Genomic DNA, 18,698 nt, shown 5'->3' on the forward strand with positions numbered 1-18,698 from the left:
CAAAATTAAATGAAATAAACATTTGAAATATATGAGTTTGTATGTAATGTATGAATATAATATACAAGTTTCACTTTTTAAATGGAATTACTGAAATCAATCTACTTTTTCATGATATTCTAATTTTATGACCAGCACCTGTATACAATTATGATATTAAGGTTGCATCAACATGATTTGGCACTTGATGTCAGAAGCCATTGTCACACATGAACTATAGTCCTGATTTTTTCTCGAGCTGTTCAAACGGGCTGCATGAGAATACAAATGTTGGCAAGATTTGCAGATATGACCTAGCTAGAAACTCAGAAAATTGGTAAATATGTAAATGTTTAATTACAGCAAAAAAAAAAAACATTTTGAAGCATTTATCTCGAGAATGTGCTGGTAAGAGTTGCAGTTTCATGCTTTGATTTCACTGTCCTGTTTATACCTCTCCAGTTGCTCGACAATACTGTCGATCAATTCACATGTCGTATTTTAATCAGCACAAAAAGACAATAATCAAGGAACTTTATTCGCTGTTCGCTACATGCCGTACCCAAAAGAACAGCTTTCTCCGTTCATACTTGTTGCATCATGTCAGGCATCTTCCATTCATCTGAGAACAGCAGCAGTGGGTAAAGTCTGGAGAGAATTGTCCACACATTCTCCAGAAAGTCTGTGGGATTTAACGAACTCAGCTGCATTGGCCTGGGTAATACGGCTCATCTGGGCTTGTGTGAGAACTGTCAGTCAGCACACTGAAGTTTCCAGAATTTCAGAGCTGGAAAAAAAAGCTTGTCTGAAATCAGATTTCTCTGTTTACAAACTTAATTTTATTTATGAGGATTTTTTTTATCCTTTCTATCTGATTTAGTGGTTACCATACACACATTTCTGAGGTGTGACAATCTGAAAACACAATTTTATGTTTTTTTAATCAGACCTACAAAAGCTAATAAAGTAATTCACTTGACTTATTTGAACTAGCCGAGCTGAGTGTGTTTGTAAATGTGCAACTACAACAATCACAGAAAACTGGTGAGTGTTGCACAAGAGCAAAATCTTAGTTTAAATCAATCACACGTGAAAAATAAAAGCAAAAACTGACCTGGACACATCCACTCAGCGTTGTAGTCTGGCACTGCAGCTAACTGGAAGTTATTAGTTATATTGTTATTATAATATAAAAATTTCTTTATCCAAAGATTCACCAGAAATCTCTGTTTAGTTTCAGTTTATTTAGGCTCATAATTGTATGCCTCATGCAATGCTTGACTTATTGGCAGTCACTGGTATATTTCATAAATGTTCTGCAAATACAGTTTTAAGATGGACAAGTAACAGAAGGTTTGAGGGTAAGCTTGTATTTGCAAGGTGAAAACTTTGCAAACAGTGTATATAATGTTTGAAAATAGTCTGTAACAGGATAATACATACCTGATCTGCAGCCAAAAAAATATGTATCTATATGAGATACATTAACAGCAAAACCCAATGAGAGCCATGACTCAAATGGTACAATTTCATTTGAGTTTTGATTCAACAAAAGGAGATTCAGTATGATACATTACAACAAAGCAAAGCAATGCTCCTGTGTCATTGAACGAGACTCAGTGTTTCTGAACTTAATATTAAAATAACTTTTATAAAAAGGCCTTTTCTCACAATGCCAGCACACGTTCATGACTCCTGGCTCACAATTAACAAACGTTCAGGAACGTAGCAGTGAGAAGCAAAATATATTTTATATACTACAATAAAACACAAGTTAACCTTTCACTAAGGGGTATTTTTTAACTGCTTACATATGAGGAAAAATGTCAAAATATGAAATAGCTTTGCTGTGGTGAGAATTTAAAAATAGAAAAATTATGTCAGAAAACTTGGTGGTCGACTAACAGAAAATAAATCCAGCTGCTTTGTTTTTTAACTCATAAGCATGTCCATGTTCCAGATGACTGAGAACTGTTTTCAGATATATTAGTTGAGCAAAACTCTCTGCAGTCCTCCTCCGAAGCAGCAGGCGTCACAACTAAATAAATTTACCACTCTTCACAAATGGCACCAAAAATAAAGAAAAAAAAAATAGATGTGCACAAAGTATTTTTTCCACACAAAAACATAACTATACAGCTTCAACTTCTCTGCTTTCCTCTGAAGGAGATGTCTAAAGAAGCTAACCTGCTTGCAGACTCTTCTGATAATTAAACAGATTTTATCTCTACGAAGACATATAAGCAGATGAATCTCCTGTTCACTTCATTTCGGCTGACTGTCATAAAAATACACACAGCAGCTGTAGTGTCATTACAATTTACTAAGATTATACATATGTTAATAAATGGCAAAAAGTCTCATTTTAGTTTGAAATTAATAAATGTCGGTAGACTGATCTACACTGTTTAGAGTAAAATGAGTCATGCAGAGACAAATTACAGCCAGAAAAAAGGTTGCTCTCTGAATATCGTCTTTAACTTTGACAAGAGGGAACGAGTGTATTTGTGTTGTAAATACTAAGTATGCACAGGCTATAATATGAATTGGCTGCAACTGGATACATCTGACTAGGGGGCAAATGGACCTAATGGTAGTCTTAATGCTGGCCTTGAATAATGAGGCCTTTGTCTAATAAAACTGGGAAGCCTCCAAATACCTATAGGGACCTCAGCTAGTTAGTGCAATAACAGTCTATCAAAAGAGAAAGCAAAGTGATTACTTAGAGGGTAATAAATACATGATCCATGCTGGGGAGGGACTAGAGCCTAGAGTGAGAGATATGGAGACATAGACAGGGACAGAAAAAAGACAGAAAGAAAGACCTCAAAGTGAAGACATAAATTAACACATCACAAAAGCTATGTAAAAAACACCTCCTGCTGCAGGTAGCTACTTAACCTTGCAAATCTTTCAAGAACTATAATATCAAGATAGCTTCAGCACAGATGAAATGAAGGATTAAAAAAAAAATTCCCTGCAAATTACTTCAGGCATGAGGACCTTGATTACTACACAAGGGACAAATAAATTATTAAAAGTGTTAAAGAAAGAAATTTTCCTTACAGGCACAACCCCCCTCCCCCCCTCCCTTTTCTTTTTTTTCTCCAGGATACATTTAAACTTCTTTAAAGTTTGCATTGAATAGTTTCGAGTTCATGTAAAATGTGAAAAAAGAATGAATGGACCACAAAAAAAGTCAATACAATCAAAGCCACTGTGGGTATTTCTATTTGAACCAAGGGCAAACATTTGACTTGAGAAGTAATTTTGATAAAAAATTGACCCTTATTCAAAATGACAAAATGGAGTTCAAGCTTGAATGTCAAGATTGTTCCGAATCCAATCAGGTACACGGTAATTGCTTAAACAGTTAAAGAAAATAGTAACCCTGGGTTTAAAGCTTTCAGAAGTCTGCACCTTTAGAAACATGAACACACACACAAACAGGGACCAAAAAAAAAATCCTCTGCCCTGGCATTCCTAGAATGTTATACATGGTGAGGCAGAGCTGACCTGAAGGAAGTCCTTCAGGGTCAGAGGACTGGACACAATAACACCACCATCAATTACAGCCTTGAGAGACAAAGAGAGTCCAATCAGAGAATTGGAGAGATGAGGAGCAGACAGGTGGATTGACGGCCTCGAGGCAGGAGGAGAGGACGACAGACTCTCAAAGTGGAGAGATGAAGAAAATGGTCACACTGAAAGAGTGGTGGCCTAAGAAGTGGGGTGGTGGGAGGGAGTAGGTGTAATCAGGTGACAGAAGTGAGAGATGGGCTTCATCAAGACCACTGTCTGATGGTCCGGGTCTAGGCTGGAGCTTGTTTCTGCCCTTTCTGTCTTTGGGGCAAGAAAAAATGTGTTTGTGTGTGTGCCCACATGGGTTCTATCTTCCAATGACAAGTGAGCGATCCCCACCCCCCCTACTCACCAGGGTGACCAATGCCTCTCCACTCCAGGCTCTGATCCATTTGGGCTGATTTATTAGTGGGGGAAACATCACACTTCGCTGCTGACTGGGCTGGACTTAGCTTTGCTAGGTTTTCTTCTACTGGACTGAACTGGGTGTTTTAGGTGGGCTGAACTGCTTCTGTCACATCAGAGGAAAGCTGAGCAGCAGTTTGAACAACCCAAAGTGCTTCTTTTGCACATTTGTGTCCATGAAGCTGAAAGAACCATGCATTGGTGCATTCTGAAACAGTTTATTAGGTTCAAGACCTCAGCTAACCAGTGTGCCTAATTGATTTTGGAGATTCAGTAACTTAATGGTAGACATACATTAAATGGCATAAATAAATTGGTTTAAACTGTTTGTCGTCATGGTTACATCCCTAAAAGTATGTGAAGAAAAAAACAAAGCACCTGGAGGTTTGTAGACCATCCCACTGTAAGACTCCTAATTATTGTTAAAAAGTTAATACATAGTTGAAATTATTGTAGTCATTCCTAAAAACAGAGTCCAGTTTTCCAACATCCTATTTGTCAACCGAGAGCTGCTCCATCTATAGAGCTTCAAAACAATCGTACAATATCTGATTTACTCTTTTGCAGACAACATATTCATTATCACTCCTAAACAGTTTGGGCTGTTTAACTTACATCAACTTAAAGTGTGTGAGTAACTTTTGGAGTCAACCTGATTGATTGATTGATTGATTGATTGGTTGGTTGATCAAGATGTCTGCCACAGCAAATAAACCTCAGCAGACACAAAAATGGCTCTAATTCAGTCATTTTTTTATCTTGGTTTCAAACATTGGCATTAAATGTTGGGATCAACTGTTTCTGTCTGTTAGCAAAATACTACATGAACTAGTGGACATATTTTATTGAAACTCTCAGAATATAATCACTGTATGTACATCTTTAACTGACTGAATTTGGAGCCAACCTGATCTGAGGTGGCTGCCACATCTAATCGACTCTAGCAAACACATAAATAGCTATAACTCAGTCATTGGTGCAGATATTGAGCTAAAACCTGGTGTGGTAGTAGCTGAGAGTCATCCCCAACACATTGTCTGAGCACTAACAGGTTATATGAGATCTTTGTTGAAAATTCTGGCATTTAGGGCAACAGGTGATGTGCATTCCTTTCAGGAAGGCTGGTTTCATTGTTCAAATTCTTTAATTTTACATTTCTAGTTTTCAGTCGCATTTGGATCAAGCTTGGTCACAACGATGAAGAAACATTAACCATTAAAGGGCATACCTTCTGTTTTCTCCTCCATATTCTGGCTTGCCTTGGTGATCTGTTTAATGACAGTAATATCAGCAGCAGACAACCTTCACCAGAAGGTTCATTTCAGCCATTTAAAACCTGCAGGACCTCTACGGATTTCAATGAGATGACCTGCACGTGAGAATGAAATACATTTTTCTACATGTGTATGTGCCGAGCAAGGAGTGAGAATGAGTACTTGTCATTGTAAGTCCTCTGTGGTTGTTCAGGGTTATTTTAATCACTTGTAAATGCCTGAACTACTTTTTGTCACTGAGTAAAGTATCAACACTGGCTAAAAAGATGACAATTGCTGCTAAAAGTTAAAAGTTAAAACTTTTTAAGTTGGGTTTATATACATCAGTTCAGATGCAATGTAGCAAGTTAGTTATGGTTCAGAGCTTAACCCGCACATTTATAGACAAAGTCATTAAATAGTGATTTAGTTCAAATGCTGTGCAGCATTAAGAACACGGAAAGGACAGAGGAGCAGCAAAAGACAGAACAAGAGGGGAGGGTGGGGTGGAGGAGCAAAGGGCACCAGTCTGTCACTCCGTGGGGATAAGACTGCCCCTCCTGGCTGCCCATTAAAACCAGAGCTCCTCCACAAACTGTTTGTGTTTTTAGTCCAGCTCCTCCAGGGTGCTGCTCACAACTGCACAAGATAGTAGTCCTCTCTTTTCTGTGTGTGTGTGTCTCCTTCTTCTCTGTTGTCATTAACACCCCCCCTCCCCTGTTTTGTTGAGTATCTGCCTACTATCAACATGTGGCACATGTCCTTGACAAGTCAAGAGGACCCCTCACCACAGGAGCTGGGCAGCAGTGTCAACCTTTTCCTCCCCAACCCTGCCTCCACTCTTTCACTCTCCCCGTCTTAATATTGAGTTGCTGGGGTAAAGGGGGGCTGAAGGAATCTAATAACTGTGACAGTGGGGCTTTTTTTGGCATTGTTCCTGAAGCTGTGCAGACACACTCGGGGTAGTCTGCTGGCTCTAATGAAAGGTTAAATGAATAGGACAAAGTGACAGGAGCTACAATAAAGAAAGAAGAGGGGGGGGGGTTAGAGAATGTGGTGAGCTAGCATGTGTCCATGTCTCTGCGAGTAAGCGGGTGTCTCGAGGCCAACCTCCTTAGCAGGAAACCAGGACAGCCCCTTCATAGAGCCACAATATTCAAAACAAATTGGTTTGTGACAGTGTCTGAGAGGAACTGTGTGTTGGTGTAGGAGACAGATGATGAGGAGGAATTCCAGCATGAGGTTCCTTGATAAATGTTAAGGTCAACATTGGAGGGGAGGGATGGAGGCTGGATGGAAGAAGAGGGTGGGAGAATGGGTGCAGCGGGGGGGAAGAGGCGGAGAGAACGATTGGGAGGGGGGGACACATGTCTCGTCTTGTGCCTCTCCCTGCCTGCGCCTTGGTGGAATGCAAAGTCACATGAAAGAGGCTCTCTTTCTCTCTACTCCTCTCTGACTGAGACTTGTCTCTTGTGTCTGTCTCAAAAGCACCACTGTCCCCCCGCCCCAACCCCCCCACCCCTTCCGGACACATAACCTGTCAGCACACTTCTGCTCCGCTCCAAAAGCAGCCACAAACGCGTGTGCAAACACACACTCAGTCATACGCATGCAGGACTACGCAAACATAATGCACAGCTACATGGCCATCAAACACAGCTTATGAGGGTTAAGTTTCCCTCAAACAGGAAAAGTGAACCGAGACGCAAACAAACACACAAAAGTCCCATCATCATAAGGCTGCTTAATTACTATGATTATCACCATAACTGGCACTTCTGTCACCAACAATCACAAGGCAGAGGCTTTAACGTATCATCTGAGTTTTTTGGCCATAAGTCGCACAACACCGCTCAACGAATTCCTGCACAGTTGAATAAAACGGTGCCCCCCCTTAGACGTTGTAACATAAGGTTGTAATTTAAGACAGTAAGAGAAAGTTAAGTGTTTATATCACATGTTGAGGCTGCCTCAAACACAGCTCATGCAAACAATATGTTTGTACTTGATTCCCCAAATCAGGACTTTGAAAAGGCCTATTTTAAAAGCTTGAAGTTGGGTCACTTTTCTTTTTTTCTGTTCCAATGTTTTTGTTTTCTGAACTTGTTATCTGTTTGGAGTCATAACTTTATTGAAACATAAAGTCGTGTCAAAGTTTAACAAACTGTTTGCAGGTTTTGAGGTTAAGAAGAAGATTTTTGAGGTAGTTTTCCATTATTACTCCAACCACTCTGTGCAATCTATAACCTGCCTAATTAGCAGCAAAATAGATAAGGATCATGATTAACAGTGGATACAGTGTCTGGGTTTAATACCTAACTTTACACTCCTAAACATACTCATCATTGAGTCTAAACCATATAACTTCATTTGACAACAAAACATTTCCACAAGATGACTTTTTTAAATCAATCTTGAAAAATTTGGAGCAGGAACATCTTTTTTTGGCAGCATCTTCTCAATTCATGGTGATGTAAAACTTGCTGACTGTAGGTCCTGATCTTCTAGTAACTTTGATTTTATGCCTTGTGCCTCGGTGTTTCTGAACCAATGACTTCTCTGACTGTGACCATTTGGGTGTTCCTACAAACTTCGGCGAAGTGGTTGCACATCTTCATATAAACCAAACTTCAACCTGAAAGGGATCCAAAATATTTATTGGCGGTCCTCAGAAACCACCGTGAAATAAAATGTTTTATGATGTGACAACATCGTAGTTATGGTACGTCTGGATTTAAAACCATTATAAGACTGCTGAGGTTGGAGATATATTTGGGTTAAACGGAGGAAAGGTTTGATCTGGTTTTGGATAAAAATTGTTATTTTTTCAAGGTTAGAAATCACAGTTACTATAGTAACAAAGGTTTTATGAGAGCTCACACATTCCACTGGGCTTGTGAAGGCCTACGACATAATGGAAGACATACAAAGCTTCTCTGATTTTACATGATTCATAAAAAGGAAGCGTTTGAACACCATGATAACACTGATTAATAGAGGCTGTGTTACACAATCAGCTCACAGGGTTACACATTTGAATGCAACAATATTAATATATTCATTCAAGACTTATTGTTCCAAACATTGATTATAATTAAAAATTAGTAATTAGTATTCTTTTAAAAAAACAAACAAGGTGACTCCTGTTTCCCTAAAATGGTTGAACTGGCATGAAGGCAAATAAAATGACCCATATTCATAATTTATTTTCTCAAACTTAAAAAAAGGAAATAAAAAAGATGACTGGTTGTCTCTAAAACATATGTATTTACATTTACATTTGCTTCAATATTGTAAAGTTTACAATATGTTAGAATTTATATGGAAGAACTTATATTTATTTTGTAGACCTAAACAGCATATCTCATTCTGCCCAGAAAATAAGAATAAATAAATGAATTTACCAACTGGAACTGATGGAGGGTGTTTATGAGGTAAGTGTGCTTGATCATTAAAAGTAGGAGTAATCATGATTTCTTTTTTTTTAAATCATCTTTAGTCTAATTATATTTTTAATACCACATCTGTCATAGCTCTATAAATAGCCTCAGAAATAGTGTTTGTTTAACCCATCAACATAAATAAATACGGACAAAGTGACTCCATTAACTTCCATTGTCCAAATACAAAAGTCCCACCTTCACACCCTCCTTACTCACTAACAGGCTGCTACGCTGTCAGTCACAGTGGAATATGACACTTTTATAAAGCTTCAAACTGAAAAAAAACCCAAATGTATGAACATACAGCAACAAGGTAAGAACTACACGTATCAACAAAAATCAACACCTGCAGGAAATTGTCTGAAGTGTGTTTTTTTATGAGACATACATGTAAATAGAAATATGTCCCATTTGTTTATGTGGAGAGATGGGATTTTAAAATGGAACTACAGCCAGCCATCTAATGCTTGTCTTTCATGGCTTCAACTTCTGGCTTTTTCTGTCTAGTTGTAATATATATCAGTGTTCTGACTGGATTGACAAGCTAAGTTATAATTCAAGGGGCTTTAAGACCAAAGTGAATTGTTGTCGTTTTTGCACATAGATTTCTATGGTTATCTGCAAGCACAACATTTACATTACTGTCAATTTCATGTTACGCAGTCATTGCAACAGAAATATTTTGATATCCCTGCTGGAAGTGCCCCATGTTGCACTGGAAGTCCTACTGTTAGTTGCTGCTGCTGCTATTTGAACTTTATGTAACCAGTTCTGTGTAAATAACCATGTAGTATTAAATTAACAACAATGCAAAGGTTCACAACATAGCATTTGCATAAACTGCAATGATTTTTTTAGACTGGAATTATTTTAAACGGCAGTAATCCACTTTGGTCTCGGTCACGCTCAGAATCCCCATTAGGTCATCAGTTCAGTCAGAAATAACTGCTATATTACCAAACCTAGGTTAGCTATCTACAAGAGGCAAGATATTTACTGTTCATCATAAGGGTACAAATAATAGTACAATAAGCAGACACAAAAGTATGACTTCAAGCACGAGCTGCAAAATAAAATAATCTGAGACTGCACACTACTTAAAGACAAAACCTCTATCCAGGATGTATTTTGAATCTATACATAGCCAGTGTAAACATATTAAAAACTATAAAAGAAGCTTAGGAGAGGGAAGAAGCACAGAGTATGTGTTGGGCAAATAGAAAGAGGTCTCAGTTTATCTTCTAAACTGTGGAAGAAGAAAGACTACAAATGCCCAGATTCTTCTGAAGATCCACGAGACGAGAATAAAGTCGAATGATGATGTACATTCAGAGGAGACGTAACAAAATAATGTAAATAAGACTGACACACATGCAACTTTGATCAATAGCCCAGCAAAGGTGCTGCTCAAATAAATCTCAGAAGTATGAGTTTAACCTCTCTGAGTCATCCAAATGGGATAATGATTTGGAGCTGCATGTGATCCCGTACAATACACGAGTCTTACTGCCAAAGTAACTTGAAGAAGAAAATGACTTTTCTTTGTCCAGTCTTCGTTCAGTACATTAACAGATTTTTTTTTGATGAGTTAATTCTGTATTGAAAACAGTGGAATCGTTTCAAAGGCTCTTTGAGTAAAAATAACATTGTCAAGCACAGTTACGAGCAAAGAACTCGACACTTGGGGCAATAATTCCAAAGTCAACATGCTGCGTCTCGGTCCTCAGGAATTTTTCATGAGCCACCACTTATCTTGTCATATCAGATTTCTTCCACGAGCGTTTTGAGAGAAAAGAGAAAAGACACCTTTAGGGCAAATTATTCTCTTTTAATCAAATCACTCTGTATGGCCCGAGGATATCTCCCCGTCCCTCTTTTGAGTCGCTGAAGCATGGCCAATAATTCACACACCCACCACAAAAAAAGAGAGAGAAAATGCACACAGTCATATCAAACTTCCCCATACTCTCTGTCTACAGAAAAGGCAGAGGTAATGTCTTTTTATTTGACAGCAAAAAAAAAAATGAGACTGTGCGAGAAAATGCAAGAGAAAGAGAAAAAAAAAATTGAAAAGAAGAAACAAAGTAGTGTCTGGAGTTTCCATCACGGGTGGAAATCCCAGATTTTCTCTCCTCGTTCAAGGAACTAAATCGAACAACTTTATTCTGGACTACAGTTCATGCAGGAAGGAGCTATAAAATATAAATTACATCACATAACCCTATACCTCCCAGCTGAGCCATTTGGTTACAACTAAACTCCTGTTCGTTACAGCCCCAGCTTCTCTGGTATTTCTAGAGCGTCCACATGAGTTATTTTCCAGTGCTGCTGAAGAGCGTATGGATTACAAGTGAAATGTAACTTCCCTTCCGATTGGACAGTTGCCACCCGGTGACACTGAAGTGTTTATTTTACGCACTTGCCTGTAATTAGTTCTGGAAAGAATCAATTAAAGCCTCGCCAAATTACAGCAGAAAATGTTAAGATGTATGATTCTGTCTCAGAAGACGAGAAAAAAAAAAAAAGGCGACAGGCATGTTTATCTATAGGCTGAGTTTTGTCCTTACATAAAGACATCATGGCTGCTGTGTGCACTTGCATGTTTTCGTGCTCGATTTTTCCCGATTTCTAAGAAGAATATTGGGATTAATATGTAAAATGAAGAAAATGAGGATTTAATTTGAACTTATGCAAGAACACCTATCAGATTACAGTTTAAACACAGTTTATGGCGCTAAAACGGAGTTTTAATCTGATTACGTTGCTATTTGCAAGTCTCACCACAGACAATACCAATCTGTGTCATGATACAAATACAAGAGACACTAATGTGATGACAGATGGTAAATCTGTCATCAGATTACAGTGAAATTCTGTCAATCACAGCTGCCAGTGTGTTACCGTAAATTCCACAGTTTTCACTGTACTGTCTCATACAGAGTTATATTTTTAAACGGTGAAACTTTGGCAACCACAGGCGCCGGTGCTTTCCTGCAACTCTCACTTTTTTAATCGCGTACGTTGCTCCCTTTCCCCAAAAAGAATTACATGAACGCGGGCCAGATTTCAAAAATGTTTCCGAGACTTCAAGTGTGAAGAATTAGTTTCTTACGTTCTGCACCAGAGTTAAACAAAATTCGAATTATGCCTCTCGCATGTATATTGTTTTAAATTGAATGTATCCCACACTGCGCTCTTTATTAAATCACGAGTCCAGCGTTACAATTTGTTTTAACATTTCACCGTGTCTTGGTTTGGTCCCTAACGTTCGCAGCTTCAGTTACATGTTCAAAGATTTTGTAGGTGTATGACCCCCACCCTCTACCCCCTCTCTCAAAATATTACCTTTTCTGTCACTGCCAAGACACACTATCAGTCACACCAGATATTATTGAAGCTGAGGACAGATGGAGCCTATCAGTACAACCACAATTCCATTCTGGATAAATAAAAAACACTGCAGGAATTTGACTGGGTATCATGTGAAGAGGACAGAAAAGGTGCTCTCTCAGCCTGGCTCGAAATCTTTACATGCTAGCATGAGTGAAAGCACGTACTTACTTTAAGCTGAAATCAATTTTGTTTGCTTTTTTTTTTTTTGCTTTTTTTTCCTCTTACGCTGCACTTTTATTGTCCGAGGCGCCAAACTTTTGGAGAGAAGCTTAATTACTACAACTGCAAAGACAATATAGGAACGCAGAGGTTGTGCGATTATTTTGTTTTTCTCCCCCTCCAACTAATTAAATAAAACTTAGAAATAAGCAACTGCGCAAATAAGAGCCGAGATAGCAGAATATACGTAAATGGTTTCGTCGATAAAGCCTTTATGCGCTCATCCTTTGGAAATTAAGAGGCGAGAAAGTTCGAAAAGCCGGTGGAAACCGAGAAGATGAAGTGGAGGAGCTTGTGTGTGTGTGTGTGTGTGTGTGTGTGTGTGAGTGGGTGGGGTGAGGGTGGGGAGGGGTTCACAATGTGAGCAGTAATCAGACGAAGGCAGCAGGGGGGGAAGGGGGGACAGGGAGGGTTGGTGGGGTCAGAGGAGAGCACCACTAAGCAGCCTTTCTCTTCATTAGCAGCCTCTCTAAGGGGGGCGTCACAGGCCTACCTGTCCAGCAGATTATTGAACCGACTAACCAGTGGCTCCCACCCCTCACACACACATGCGCACACACACACACACACACACACACACACTCTCCCATCTCTGATTCTCCCAGACCCAGAGGAATCACGACCTAGCTGCAGCCTCTCTGACAACATGAACTTTTTCTTTAACCTCACGTAGCAGCGCTGCAGCCTGTAGCCGGCCGTCTATTTGCTGCACAACAAGGACATTTATCACAACATGTTCCCCATCATTTTCTCTGACGTACGCTCGTACAGACCATCGTGTTGTATTTTTTTCGAATGATGATGAACTTATGGGCACTTTGTCAATAATTCAAGTACTGCAATAAAAAAAGAAGTGCACAAAAAAAAAAGGAGAGACGAAACAATTTATGGCAAACCAAGAACAACTGTTACAAGCTTCTCAACTGGTGTGACTATCAAGCAGTAATGTGACTTGCACTGATCCCTGATAAACGTAATGAAACGACACTCGAGGAATGTAAATTGACATTCTTCAGCAATGTCCAATAAAATGGCCCAGACACACACACACACAGACCAGGCTGAAACATTATTCTCACACACATCTCGTTGACAAAAAGTGTGGTGCTTAAAGAAGTCAGGGCCATTTATCTCAATTTCTGCTTTTCTCTGTTTCCCACTGCTTTCTCCTTCTCCCTGTCTCCTGAGGTGTTCGCATAAGTCCACACTGAAAAGTGTTTTACGCTGCTGTGAAAATACCTGTGCGTTTTGTCACAGGCTGGATGTGAGGGAGTCTCCTTTCATTGGTGAACTGTAGGGATTCGGTATCTTTACACACAAATTGAAACTGAGCTTGGACTTTTTACAAACAGTTAATGCAAACGTGAGCCACCAAACCGCCTCTGTTTTAAAAGTGCAATTACACAAGAACAAGCTCATTTTAATCTTTCAAATCTTATGTTCACATGTCTTTAATTACTGAGTTTTTTTGATTGTTTGATTGCTATTGTTTTTTTGCACCTACAGCTGGAGCAATTTAATTAAACCTGTGCAATGACAATGAATACTATCTGCTGTATCTGTCAGGCCAAATTTTAGTTAAATCCAGATGGAAGTTGTAAATAAAATGAGCATGTTAAATTAAAAAACTGAACATGCCGAAGAAGAAGGAATTCTGCATAATTCTGAATTCCCCCGCAAAAAAAGAAAAACTTTCTTTAGGCCTGACAAACAAACTTTGTTACTGTAACTGCCAGCGCCTAAATGACATTTGCTTTCTTTGATTTAAGCCTGCAAACATTTTTGCATCAGCCTCGTGGATGCTTAAATGTAAGAAATGGTCGCAGGGAGGCTTATACACACAAGAAATTGAGCAGGACCATTGCATAAAAAGTAAACACAGAAAAGTTGCACAATCAGCACGCTGTTTGGAGAAAAACAAGTTGCCTCCCAGACATCATCTAAAAGTTTTTGATTTGTCACTGGAAGAAAAAAAAAGCAAACAAGTTGGTGATAATTCTGGAAAAAAGCTGTGAAATTCAATTCAAGCGTCTCAGCTGAGACCAGGGGCCTTTGGTGCTGATTACAACTGATTGTTTTAATGCAAATAAAGTTTTAAAATGCAAGAAAAAAATATATATGAAAGCAGTGATAGAGTGTGGTTTTATCCTAAATGCAGACAAATTCAGCTTTGTGAGTGACAAGAAGCCAGAACACAGAAGGGAATAAATGACAACTTTATTTAATCCATCATGTCTACAACAGTTACCATTCTTCTTACTTGAATCTACTGGCATGTTTGATTAATTCCAGAGAGAATGAGCAGAAAAAAAATCATATTTACCATTGCTGCATGTTGTGTCTGACAGAACCCGGGGATCCTGGCACTTTTCAGAACTTGGCGTCCTCAAAAAAGTCTGATTTCGCCCTCAAGTGGGGAACTTTTTGCTTTCCTCTGTCAGTCCTCCTGTATGCTTTATGTATGTTGTTTCACGGTCGGTTTTCTGCCTCAAAAAAAAAACTTTGGATCGATGTTTATGACAGTTTTGCACGGTGGGCTAATCGGGCACTCTTAAAAAAAAAATCCAAGAGGATCGCAGAGTCACGGCGGATTTGCTGAAGAGAGTGTGTGAGGGAGAGAGAGAGAGTGAGGGGGGAGAAAAAAAAGGGGAAAAAAACGCGCGTCGGTTGGTTGGATACGCGTCCCGGAGAGGAACGCGCGACCACGGCGCTCTGTCCTGTCCTGTCCTCTCTCCCCACCACCCCACCCAAAACACAAATAAAGGAACTAGTTGGGAATCAGTGGCAAAGAGAAGCTGGGTTCGAACTGCTTCTATGTTGAGGAAAAAGAAGGGGGGGGAAGTCTTCTTCCCCGGTGGTTTCCTTGTGCGGAGTGAGCGCCGTCCGTGCGCCGTGGAGCTGCGGACCGTCCGGGGCTCCTGCTGCTGCTGCTGAGGCTGCTGAGGCTGCTGCCGGGGTGTGGGAACTTTACCACACCGTGTGTCACTCTGCGACCTCAGGGACCGTGGCTCCGGAGGGCTTCTGCTCCCGTGCGAGCTGATTTACGGCGTCCCGTCAGCACGAAGAGTCGCATATTCCCGCAAAGAAAGAATGTGTCCAAAACCCTTAGCCCCGAGATAAGAAAGCGGCTCTGCGCCGCTTGTGCAACACTGACAGGAGCAAGTATTTACTAGTTTGTTTGCAGTGTGCCTTGAGAGCAGACTTCAAAATGATACCATCAGAGTGATAGTTACCAAAAAGGGGGAAATCAAATGAATCATAATAAATAATATTTAAAAAATTGCATTTCTAAATCTACAAGTGCTGATTTTAGAGTTAGTTTTTTTTTAAATTATAAACCAACAAAACATATTTCCTTAATGTCATCCTGAGATTAAAGGTGTTCAAAGCAAAGTCATGCTGACTGGAGGAAATAAAATTCATATAGTAAAAAAACAAAGTGTTTATGTTTTACTCATATTGATAATGAATGTGGAAAAAGTTGTTAGCGAAATTTGTGGCCAGACAGAAAGAGCCGAAGTGACTGGAAGTAGGCCAACAATGGTGATGTCCATGAAGGAGCTGTCCGGGTTTGTATTTACGCTCAGATTTGTTGAGTTAAGCGTGCAGGTAGGTCTCTGCAATGATCTTAATTAAAACAGACTTAAATCAGTGGAGATAAATCAAGATTTGAGTTATAAATGTTTCGAGCGTTAGTCGAAGGATGAAAAACAACGAAACTGTAAACTTACCAGCAGAGAAGAAGTTTCGCTCCCCCCTCCCTGCATGATCCCGATATTTATTCTTGACTGTTGTCCACCTTTTTTTTTTTTTTTTTTTTTTTGGTTCTTTTGCATTTAGCAGCAGATTCACTCGTTTCCACCGGAACGTCTTCTCCGAGGTTTTACACTTGTCCGATTCCACCATATTTGTTTGCCTACATGGCAGGTCAATCACGTGACTCAAGCTTCCACGTGGTTTTCGGTTCAGTTGAGTGCTTTGTTTTCATGTAGCGCAGACCCGCATTTGAGAACTGCAGATCAATATATCTAGAAACCTACAGGAGTAAAGTCTTTTCAGACTGCGTCATTTCATACACAATAGTTCAGAGTAACCGTTTGTATGTCTGATACATTCTTTGCAGTGAGTACCTTTAATACATGGCACACGTGCGCGCCCCTGTGCACGTGGGCAGCATGCAGACGTGACCGTGCTCAGCCATTAAAGTTTCTCACTTGTTTTTCATTAGGATTTGCTCAACATTTGACTGAGACATCTCAAGAGTGAAGAGAGGAAGGCGTGTGTGCGAGTATTTATATATATATTTATATATATGTGTATGTTTGTGTGTGTGTGTGTGTTTGAGGATGAACTGGATCCCTCAGCAACATCCCCCTGCTCCTCCGCCTGCCTCAGCCTGGCTCTTCCACTTGGGTGAGGCAGGCAGCTGAATCCCCTGGCAGTCATTTCTATCAAGTCAAGCGTCTGGAAGCCCCACTTGCATGTTTGGTCAAGGGGTAAATAATAGATCAGGGATTAGGCTTGTGTAGAATTCATTCCAGAGTAACAAGCTGCTGAGGTCCCAGGATATGCATATTCATTCGCTGGCCAAGGCCGTGGGAGAGCCAGGACCATATGCCTGTTTGTCAGAGGGCTTAAATTGCTAATTAAATGAGATATTACATACTTATGTGAGCAACAAAACAAAAAAAGCCCTTAAAAGATTGTCCAAGAGAGGGAAAAAAAGCTACTATGCTTAGATTTATTGACTCCAAGTGCTTTGATGCTGCTTTATTTGATTCATAGTGTTTTGTTTTATTCAGCAGTGTTGATTAAACAGATGACAGCAGCAACTGTGAATGAATATTATAACACGCAGGGCATATTGAAGATATTATGCTACAATATTTGATCACAAAGTACAGATGAGATAATGAAGTTATGACAAAAGGTGATGTATAGATTGTGAGCTTTTCGTTGTGTCCTTAACTCCTAATCTAATTACTGTACTTAGTTAAATATGTAACAGTACAAAAATTAAAACCCTGTAAATTAAATAAATGAACAGAATCAAGTATATCCCATCATTAGCACACCTGCACTGACACAATCGTGCAACATTAGGGACTAAATTTTCTACATTATCCAAAGATTAAAATGTTTTGAGCTGTTAGCTCATCAAAATTAAATATTTCTTCACACCGAGGTTCAAAGAGCTATTTACAGTATTTAGGATATTAATTGGTAATAATGTTTTCACAGAACTCCACTTACAAAAATCTGAAAGTATCACTTTTTTTAGTCTAGTTATGCCTCCATAAGCAATGGTTAACTTTTGAATTACAACTTGAGGCTCAAATCAACTCAACACTTTCAAGATGTTTAGTTTGGTCTGTAGTCACTTAAGATTCTTAAATAAAAAGCTGTTTCATTTGAAGTTTTTGGATATTCAGCCTAATGGAGATAGTCAGGATCGCTCCTGGCCACTGAAAATGTATTTTGGCCATTCTACATTTAGTTATGCTGAATATTTTGTAAATCAAACTTTCTTATGTCACTCTCTCCAAGCTCCAAAGTTGTCAGTAAAGCTTGTCACACCATTTCACATCATTTTGAGCTTTTAAATCCAATAAAACATGGTATTTTAATCAGTCTACAGAAAGTCTAATAAACCAGCCCGACCTGTAATTGGATGGTATCGGCTTACTGCACATGTGTTGACCAATAAGGGAAAAGAAATTGCAGAAAGACCTGTCAAAGATACTGTGTTTAAGGTCGCTGGCTCGGTGTTTACACGGCTGTGTTGAGTCATCTGTCTCACATGCTTTTAACAGAACAGATGGGCTTCCATGTTAATCGATACACCAGTCCGCACCATGAAATGGTTCAGATTTCGATCTGCTTTACTTACAGAACTGTGACCCCGAAGATTTTTTTTTGGACTTTAAGCCTATATTTGTTCTGTTTTGGCATACAACACTAAATTAATGTTCATTGGGTCTCGAAATCTACTAAAATATTGATAACAATACAAAAACTAGAAGAACTCAGAGAGTGCAAACCTCTGCCAAGGCCACAGTGTGATTAAAAAAATAGTGTGATCCAAATCCTAACCTGGAACACCACCAAAGTTTAATTATTTTTTGCAACAACCCCAACATTTTCTGAAAATTTCCTCCAAATGTGCTCCTTAGTTTTTACCTGATCTTTGCTAACAGACGGACAAACAAACCAACGGTGACAAGGCAGGACTTGACAGGATTCAGACTCGCAACACAACAACGAAGTTTTAAGGATTTTATTGTGGACTGGACAGGAGCGGGACCAGAGACTCTGAACAGTACACTCACGTGACCGTCGTGGATTGGGACCAGAACAGGTAAGTCCTCCTTAGCTTGGTTGCTAGTTGCAGACAGGCTTGTCTGAAAGGGGCTGAGGCGTGAGG

At 39.4% G+C, this 18,698-nt stretch overlaps 1 protein-coding gene across 3 annotated transcripts in view; it reads right to left on the reverse strand.

Moving 5' to 3' along the window:
• bnc2 (basonuclin 2) overlaps positions 1 to 15,388 on the reverse strand; it is a 168,706-nt gene extending 153,318 nt beyond the window's left edge. For 2 of the 3 annotated variants that reach the window (XM_037974592.1, XM_017406497.3), the window contains exon 1: positions 14,598 to 15,387. In XM_037974592.1, the coding sequence (XP_037830520.1) occupies positions 14,598 to 14,600 (3 nt within the window). In that variant the 5' untranslated portion in view covers positions 14,601 to 15,387. Of the gene's footprint in view, positions 1 to 14,597 lie in introns of all 3 variants that reach the window. The other variant, XM_017406529.3, reaches the window with a different exon arrangement.
• Between the last annotated feature and the right edge of the window lie 3,310 nt (positions 15,389 to 18,698).

The sequence above is a fragment of the Kryptolebias marmoratus genome, linkage group LG3, assembly GCF_001649575.2.
Source record: "Kryptolebias marmoratus isolate JLee-2015 linkage group LG3, ASM164957v2, whole genome shotgun sequence".
Classification (NCBI taxonomy): domain Eukaryota; kingdom Metazoa; phylum Chordata; class Actinopteri; order Cyprinodontiformes; family Rivulidae; genus Kryptolebias; species Kryptolebias marmoratus.